The sequence below is a fragment of the Achroia grisella genome, unplaced genomic scaffold (assembly GCF_030625045.1).
Source record: "Achroia grisella isolate CSIRO2021 unplaced genomic scaffold, CSIRO_AGI_Agris_v1 utg487, whole genome shotgun sequence".
NCBI lineage: Eukaryota > Metazoa > Arthropoda > Insecta > Lepidoptera > Pyralidae > Achroia > Achroia grisella.
This window is the reverse complement of record NW_026712891.1, coordinates 3,584,902-3,595,171: the sequence shown is the minus strand read 5'-3', so window position 1 is coordinate 3,595,171 and position 10,270 is coordinate 3,584,902. Positions and strand designations below refer to the sequence as shown.

The following is a 10,270-nucleotide window of genomic DNA, read 5'->3' as shown; positions in this document are numbered from 1 at the left end:
GACATTTGTTTATTATTACTTAGTTGATTTTTTTCTATGGGCCACTTCTCCCGGAATTATACCTATATCTACTTATTTAGGTATTAGGTACTTTATACAGTTAACTTACTTAATTTTATAATTATTTATAATATGTAATATTTTTATATTAACCACTTTCCTTTTATAACGCCTTCTTAAGTTGCAGTGCTTAAAAAAAGATTTGCACAGTTTCATATACGAATATAATTAACTTACAATTAGATCTACGAGTGTTTACCTATTTTCGCGCGTTTTCTTTATTTTCTTTTTTTGTTCTACATAAGTCGGTGCTCCATCGAGAAGTGGCCAGTATCTTTAATAAATAGCTATGTTTTTCCGTTTGAAAAAAAATATATATATAATAATATTTTCTATGTTATTTAACTAATTTAATTATACGGGTAGTTAAGCACTTGTTGGTGAATTGTAGTATTAGTAATGTGTTTTAAATTTTTCGTACTATGTATGAGAGAACTATTTACTTTATTTATATTTAGCTTTTTGTTACAAGTACTAAGTTCATTTTGTAATGTACTTTTTGTCTGATAGCTGCGCATAATAAATAAATAATAAACTAATAAATAAATAAAAAAGTTTTATTATGGAACAATACCCATTCACATTCCTAATTCAAAAATTGTTTCTGCTATATTGGAGATTTAAAAAGTAATAATGTATTATCTGTATATTGTCGTTAGTATTTTATATGGATTAGCAGGAGATAGAACCCGCAGCGTATCAAGTAACTTATACAGTTGGTAATTATTGAATATTATAGACATTTTCTTAATTTTTTGCCATCATAAGAACTTCCCGCTGACAATGTTCCAAACTTAACCGTGACAAAGGGCGGTTTACGTTTGGCATACAAAGAAGGAATTCAATGTTCTGAAATGTTACTTTAATATCTCAAAATTACATAGTGGATGTATAAGTGACGCTTCTGTCCCCTTGTAGGACGATCGATTGAATTTAATGGGTCGATTTGCTCTGACGCCGACAATTTAGCAGGACGTGGCTGGGTTACGGAACCATCATCAGATGTGGCTTACTCCAATAAGCGGGAGGATTAAAGTATAAATACGATATCGATATTGCACACGTAAAATAACTATTACAACATATACAAGTAATATACCAATCATATAAATATAAAACTACCAAAATACCAACATATTTCCTAATCGAAATTGTGTCATTAATATTAGGTACTGGTAGAGCTCACTGTAGGTACTATGGGAAACAAATATACCTGAAGACCATATCGTAAAAACAAATAAATATCACGAACTAATAAACGCATTATCTAAAAATGGCTAAGTATTAATACATATGCGGTCGAAGTGGGAGTGAGAGATATACCAGCGAAAAATCTCTACAATTAAAAAAAAAATCTTGACTTGTCTACTGTCTACAACAGCAGTAAGTTCTATACTAGAACGTAAAAAAGTACTAGTGGGGTTCTAGTTTGGCTGGGTAGGGAGACACTAAACACGAGCGGGGAAACTTAAACCTATAGATACTGGATCTGCTCAAAGTTTCGCTCTTCGCCACACGATGGATCCAATGAATTCATGGACGTCTGATTAAAAAAGTATAAATACGAGTAGATATATATTGATGTTACCGACATAAAATGTCATTTCAACATCCACACATAAATATATGCCAATTTTAATAATATGAAAATATTCACAAAGCTACTGTGTTATTTTTAAAATAATATTGATTCATATTATAATTTATATACCTAATACTATATTAGATAAAGGTTCTATATTAATATTGTCCCATCTGTAATCACCTCAAGTGCCGATCCTACTTCCATGACAATTACCTATTTGTACAATAACTAACAAATGCCTATTACAACAGAAAATGCAAGTAACATATTAGGTTCATGATAAAATATCGACGCTGTCGAGCATTGCAATGAATCTCAGTGAAACCTTTGCAAATACGACTGTTTGCGCCATGGAACATTAGTCTCGAATAAGCAACAATAACTAACACCCCCTCACATTAGTTGTGGACGATTTACTCTCAGAGTGCTTCAACCAAAAGTGCCCAAACATCAGCGGAATAAAAAAATTGCGGTAGCATTATTTCACCGTGCATTTTATACTCTTCTACCTTTTTGGAAAGTGTGTCTTTTGTCATATTTTTATGACTTATGACTTTGACTATAAGTACGTGGTAGGTATGCATTTGGATTATGTTATATTATATGGAGATTATATTATATTATACGGAGATTATATTATATAAAATGTAGCTTTCCAATTTTGTACCTACATACTATTCAAGGAATTAGGTATAAAGAATTAAAATAAACCAAATCTTCAGAATATGAATTTAGAATGTACAAAAATCTCTGGAGGTAGGTACCTACTACTCTAAAACATGCTAGATAAGGTAGGAATTGAATATTATTACCTAGTTTACCTACATTACCTGCATTACCTGTATTTTGAAAGTAAATAATTAAGTATGTGCCTACTACTATTATTATAGGTAGGTATATGTAACAGTAAATAACTTTATTCTATATTATAGCTTCATTCTTGGTTGACATATAAAACCCATTTTGGGATCTCTCTCCGAGCATCTACATATAGGTAAATTGTACTAAATACCTAATTAACCTAATGTACCTACTTAATAGTTATGTTTTGTGTGATTATAATTCTTTGTTGCTGTTCATAGAGATGTAGATGTTTCCCTGCGTAGATAAATTATATAAATCTTTAATCAAACAATAATAACCATTGGTAAAAATATTTATTCTACTGATTTAATATATTTTTTATACATACATTTACAATTTACTATTATTAAATCTATAGGTAGAGTGTATAGTGAACAAAAGAATGAATGGACAGAGAGTTGCCGTTTAGGTAATTCATATAGGTAGTTACTTACCTATTATTGAAATAATGAAAATTAATATATGTATATAGTGTAGCCAACATGTAGATATAACTACCTATATGCAGAATGGTTATTGTCCTTGTCATTACCAATATTTATTTATTTATTAAAACTTTAATATACAAATAAAGGTGCATACGGCGGACTTAACACCTTAAAGCATTTTCTTCCAGTCAACCGTAGGGCAAACAGAGATTTAGGTAGGCAGTGAAATTTAATTTAAAATAATAAGATAAAAAAAATTGGGATTCCGCTGAAAATGCAAATTACATATTGATTTGTGATTTAATATAAAGATAGAGTGTGTTTATAATTGTATAAACTACACAGGGTTGATTTTCTTAGCGTGAACGATAGCAAAGCGGCTCTTAAGAGCATAGACTTGTACCTACTTAATGATATACATACATTCATTATTAATATTTTTTAAAAAGGTACCTACTACCTATAATGGAATAAGTACCATGTATACCTATTTACTCGTATACAGATCATCATCAACATCATATCTGTTATAAACATATCTACATAATAATTTAATAGTCAGAAAGTCATTAAAATTAATATTCAATTTTGTTTGTGTCAGGAAAGCCGCTAACTAAGTAGATAGGTATTTACCCGTCAATCAATTTTGTTTAATCACCATCTAGAAGTCCAAAATGTTTATAAACGTCAGCCATCGTGAATATGGTGCAACCTCTGCTAACTACCTACGTATATACCTATTAATAAAGATCATCTCGGATCATATCCAAGCGAGTCCTCTCTCCCTCGCACACAGCATCGATACATACCGACTTCTTTAATCATTGCAATTTCGAAACAAGCTCAAGTGTTGTCGGTGTCGAATAAATTTTGTATAATGTAAACGTGATAACAATTTAAATTCCTCTGTAACGGGCCCGGAGCCGACAAAAACAACAAACAAACAGAAAGGCACGTGATTGGTGCGGGCGCCGTGGGGCGGCACCGTCGAGGCAGCCCCACCCGCCTCACGAGCGTAGTCTCGCTCACTCACCCAGTCCTTATCTTCCACTCCTCAGTGAGAGACGCGTTGCCTGATAATTTTCATAAACAAGGTGACATTTAAATTTTCGAAACGATACTGTGCTAAACTATGCCTCGGCCGACACGTGAGTCTTACGGTGATCAGAAACCACCATTTTCATACATAGCGCTAACTGCTATGGCGATCTGGAGTTCTCCCGAGCGCATGCTGCCGCTGTCGGAGATCTACCGGTTCATCACGGACAGGTTCCCGTACTACCGGCGCAACACGCAGCGCTGGCAGAACTCGCTGCGGCACAACCTCTCCTTCAACGACTGCTTCGTAAAGGTCCCCCGTCGCCCAGACAGGCCCGGGAAAGGAGCCTACTGGACACTGCATCCACAGGCCTTCGACATGTTCGAGAATGGATCGTTGCTCAGGAGACGCAAGAGATTTAAGTTGCATAAAGGTGAAAAAGATAGCCTGAACGCGGAATTGGCGGCACTCGCTAGTTTTAATAGAGCATTCTTAGCGAGACAGGCTGGGGCTCCCTCGGCAACTAGTTTACCAAACGGTAGCCTATACTCTCCAGCAGCTACTATGTGTTCAAGGCCTAGTCCTGAACCGATAGATGCTCCAGATACAGCAGCACTGTTGCCTGTAGGACCGCGACCTCGTCGGGCGTTCACTATAGATGCTCTGTTAGAGCCAGAGCCACGTCGTTTGTCACCTTCACCCCCGCCCCTGCCACCACCGCCCTTGCAGCCACATTGCCCGTTGCCACTTCCTCCAGCTCCCTACTTGCTGGCTGCGCAGAGGTATCACGCCGAGCTGCTGGCAGGCTTGCAACAATCCTGTTTACCTCCATTATGGACTTGGCGGGATACCAGTCAATTCTCACATTATACGCTTAATTCATGAATGGTAAGTTTCGATTTTTTAATAAGAATATACCTACTGTCTAGTTCTACACAGTTTCATTGATATGAACGTGACTTATTACCTACTTCAACGGAATAAAAGTAACCTCTGCCTACCCCAAATACTTAGAGTATAATACACCACATATAATTTCATAATTATTGGACTCTGTCAATTGTTAATACCTCGAGATCACTTTGTTACCTATTTAGGCATATATTACTAGTAATAGTAATGTACTTATAGTATATTATTATTACTAGCAACATATACCTAGTTATTTAACATAAATACATACATTAACAATAAAGTACAAAAATTATCTACATAGACAACAAAGATCTGAAAGCTTAGTGACAAACAAAAATAATAACTTCCCCAAAATTGGTACATGAATACCACTGCTACCCAACACGTCTCCATAGAGATCTACAGAGGTCGTTTAAGAATTATAAATAGGTATTTTGTTTAAACTAAATGTCCAAATTAAAAAAATAAAAAATTTAATAGTTATGTAGAAGACATAACTATTTAAATATATATCCATGTACATAATAAAAATGAACCGCTGTCTGTACTATAAGATAAAAGACACGACAGACAAGAGAACACAATAACGAAAAAAAAATATTGCTAGTTTTTTTGTAGAACATTTTATTCTCATAAACGGCTCATCTAATTTAGGTACAGTTTTCGCAAATGTATTGTGACAAACTTCACTTAATAGTTAATTAAGTGTTCGCTTCGCTCCAATCGATTTGCAAGCAAAATAATTAACTTAAAACTATTGTTATACAGAACACCAAGGGTACAAGGAAGTCATGGGCTCTAAAAAAACTTAAATCTATTCTCGAAATACACACCAAAAGATTAATAATAATCGATCAAACTGTTTCGAAGAAGTTCGATAATAAACGCTGAGACAAGATTAGATTTTTATAAGCAGAGAATTAGATTTTGCGGCGACTACGTACGACTCTACCTAAAACGCAGACAATGTTATGTATTTACATTGTGTTAAAGCAGTGTACCTACCTTTTGATAACTGACAGTTTCAAACAAGCTGTTCGATTTAATACAGACATGTATATGAATTACAGAAATTAATTACATAGTAATTGAAATGAAAATTATAGTAGCAGTTACATAATCAGGGCAAAGATAACCAAATATAAAAGTTTATTGAGCGTTATTAAAAATTGGTAACGACTAAGTCGTGATATTGATACTTTCCTGTGTATCACATTTACCACTTAGTAATATTTTAAAATAAAAACATAGTCAATTCTTCATTTCGAGAACTATTATTTGACATAAATAATATCCACAAATAATTTGACCACTTTAGAAATGGTAAAATTACAAATTATAAATAGAATGTACTAACATTAAAGAAGTACATTTCAGCAAACAGCTTGATACCTTCTAACTCCATTATATTTTTCAGAATTCGATCTTCACTAATAACTTACGTAAATAATAAAAAATGCACTCTATATTTACTCCAGAGTTTCGATTTCTAATAAAAAAAGCCATTTCTTATATTTAAATGGTTTCTGTGTTTAATTCTATATTTGTCATTAAATCTTTAGCTGAAGTTATATTAATACCTATTATATTAGGAGATCTAATAATAGAATAAATAGACTATTTACTTCTAGTTTTTTTATTAATTAAACTTAAACAGACATTTAACTTAACAACGACTAGAGAGTTAGTAAAATAACTATAGTTAAATAAATAATTCACCTTAATGTGAAAATAGAATTTAATGCGTAGGTATGATTTTAAAAAAATCATTTAGTGATTTATTGCCCTGAATACAAATTTGTCTAGTGACTGACTCTCCGGTGAAGGTAACACCAATATAAAATCTAAAATTAATCTAAGGACTAGCAGTTTCCCCCTGCCTTGTTTAATTCTAATACCTTTGTTCAGCGAAATGTTGCCAATATTTCTAACTACCCAACCTGGGACAACAGTCGTGATAGTATGTTTCTTTTTTTGTAGTATTGAAATGAAGTCCATTTCTAAATTAGAGTTACAATTCCTTAAAAATAAAAAGTAATGTTCGTTCTGAAAATATAAGTTTTGCTCCTTCTGTGTATTCTCACTTTTTATGTATGTAATTGTACCTATATATTTAGATATATATATAGCTATTAGATATAAATTAAGGTAAATTAAGACAACATATCTATATGTAATTCTTAAGTTCCTGTATAGCAAACAAGCTGACGGCCTCCACGAACAACACGTCATCATGAGATACCTATGCATTTATGCATTCCATATTAAGTTACCTTTCATACGGTGCTCCCTGAAATACAACGTGATAAATTCCTGATGAATTTGTCATAATAGGCTAAATGAGGCTCATACAAACATTATCATCCTCCACTAGTGCCCCATTAGCGTACACCTATGATAAACGGCGGGTGTCCATTATCATCATAAAAAAAACTTATGGATTGGCAAAGTCTACTTCTGGAATATTAATAAGTATTTATTAATAAATTTAATAATTAAACCATGACAATGTAAGTACTTATCTAAAAATAATAATATATAATAAATAATAAATATACAATAAGTAGATTTGAGATTTAATACACTCTTAGGTGCTGGAATATACTCTGAACTTTACATTAATCTCATTGTAAATAAATAAATCCGTGACAAACATGAAACTATACAGTACAAATTACAAAACCAATCCAACATTGATTTGTTGCAAAGTGCATCTCATGCAGTCATTAAACCTTTGCCTGTTCCATCACTGAAAAGGAGATGGACGAATATGGGGAAAAAAATTTATTATTCATAATTACGTCAAAAACATAGTTGTCAATTTTTATTTTTAAAATATATTAATTAGCGGGTTATCCGGAACTTTCTACTACTACTTATAAATGAATTAATTTAAAAAAATTAAGCGAAACCAAAGATTTTTTAAGTAAATTTAATATTTGAAAGAATATTAATATTTTTTTTTAAATAAATAATTTCTAAATGATTTTTAAGTTTGTTATATAAATGGGAGATTTTGGCTGGTAATATTGAAATTTTTAGAAACATAAAAAGTTCTTAATATCTGCTATATTGTCTTTAAATATATCAATACAAATAATAAAATTATATAATGCTTTGTCCGTATGTCTATCTATATATTTAGATATATCAATCAAACTACATGTTCACAAATTCAGGTTAATAAATCACCTCTGCAGGTCAAATTAAAAATGATTCACATCACAAAAACTGGACATTATGTTAGAAGGATATATATATATATATATATATATATGTTTACTCTGTATTTATGTGGTGACCGAGTAAGAACAGATCATCATTCTTTTTCAGTATTTGGACGTCTTAACAGTATTTCAAATGAGTGCAAAAGTCGAGAGAAACTCAAAAAACCTTGATGGAATAGTATTCTGTTTCCATATTTCTTACTTATTTCTTTAAGAATTTCTGACCTATTACCAATAGTAGTACCTATTTTACCAGTAGCTACAAGTAGTACTTATACTTTTATGAATGTAGTAAACATTTCATCATGTCCACTGGCATTCCAAGTCCTGAGGTGAATGATGGTGAAATGGTTCTCTCTACTGCGCTGATGGTGTACGATGGCGGACAATATGAAGATGAAGTTTGTCAACTCATTTAACCCATGAGAACTTTACCACAAATTGGCCACAAAAGCAATTAGACGGATCTCAGTATGGTCTACCTGGCCCTACATTGCTATAATATATTTTAGTAATGAGACCACTAGTCCATTAGTTACATTTTTAATTGTAGAGTTAAAAACTTTGATTTAATTGTATAAGTATGTCTCTCTTTTTATATTCATTTGTAATTTAGTCGTAATAAGGTAATAACTTTATCACTTCTAAATGACTTAATGAATCTTTATTAAATTTGACAAGATAATAAAATTGTATTACCTGGAATTTATGCTCTGAAAAAAGCATACGAAGGCGCAAGGAACAAGTAACTAAATCCACATTATCTTTGTCTACAGGTACCTGCATAACATCGACGTAAGAAAATAAAGATCTCAGACGTGTGTAGCTCTAGTATAAGTGTCTAGAGACAATTCGTTATGACTAAGATAAATAAAAAAACATTAGAGAATAAAGAAACATATTAGTGATGCTGAAGGGATATTGTTCAGTGGCGATCTTGTGGGTATAAGTACCACAATAAGTGTTATCTAATAAGATCAACGGAGCTTCTGTTACGGAAGGTGAGTTTTGCTTTCATTATTGTTATCATCCTTCATGACTTATTTATGTTCTCATATTATTTCATTAATCTTTTCTACTCTTTTTTATTATTTTCTATTTACACTCTTCTATTTTATATTAACTCCCATTTGTTATGTATATACAAAAATAATGTGTAAAGTTCATTATTTTGCATATTCAAGTATATAGTCAAATTATTTATTTTTATTGTTGTAAAGTGTATTATAATATGTCCACGCCAATAAAAAATATTAAAGAAAAAATGTCATAAAGTAGAATAAAAATCCTTAATATTTTTTCAAAGTATTTATAAACAAATGTGCAAAAAGAACATAAAAAAGAGCTTTATTTTATAAACGACAATACTAAAATGCTTGTTTGATGACGAAGTATTGTATAAAATTCTATGAATATGATATTCTTACCAAAGCATGTGCTCGAAATTACATATAAATATTTTGGACAGAACTTTAATAATGAATAGTAACTATTAAACGAAAATTTGTAAAATTACCTCTAAAATTGGTTTGTTCAATTTTTTTCAGGGAATACAACGCGAAAGCATGTAAAGCACAGCTTTCTTGAGACTGAATTCAATAAAGAAAATATTAGCTTTTTCCCTTTAGTCAGCTGTTGCCCAATAATTTTGCTATGTTTAATAATTTTGGAATCTGTGATAATTATTGTAATGTTATTGTAAGTCTATGTATGTAAATATGTACAGATTTAGATAATTTATAATGAAGACAACTATAACTTATTGTAGTCACTAGTAAAAATATGTTTTATCTGTTATTCTTTTGTGTTTTATTTTTACAAAACCTTTTTATAATCACACATATAAATTGTATGTGATTACTTTATATCTGACTAGCTACGTGGCCCGGCTTCACACGGTTGTACATGTATTAAACATATAAATTTTCCTCTGGAATCACTCGATCTATTACTGCTACAATTATCTATTGCTAAAAACTGCATTAAAATCCGTTGCTTAGTTTAAAAGATCTAAGCGAACAGACAGCGAAAGCGACTTAATTTTATGGTATGTACATATTTTATATAGCTACGAACATATATATTCTCTATATATGTTATGACAGTGTTTTTTTAAACTAAGTAATATATGTACCTATTAGTATCATTTAAA

The 10,270-nt window shown here is 31.4% G+C and overlaps 1 protein-coding gene across 1 annotated transcript; it reads left to right on the top strand.

Moving 5' to 3' along the window:
* Positions 1–3,987: 3,987 nt before the first annotated feature.
* On the top strand, positions 3,988–9,887 carry LOC131845968 (fork head domain-containing protein FD4-like). The gene is made up of 3 exons (XM_059195141.1): positions 3,988–4,864; positions 8,895–9,119; positions 9,666–9,887. The coding sequence occupies exon 1, from the start codon at positions 4,070–4,072 to the stop codon at positions 4,859–4,861; it is 792 nt and encodes a 263-aa protein (XP_059051124.1). The 5' UTR covers positions 3,988–4,069; the 3' UTR covers positions 4,862–4,864; positions 8,895–9,119; positions 9,666–9,887.
* Positions 9,888–10,270: the final 383 nt, after the last annotated feature.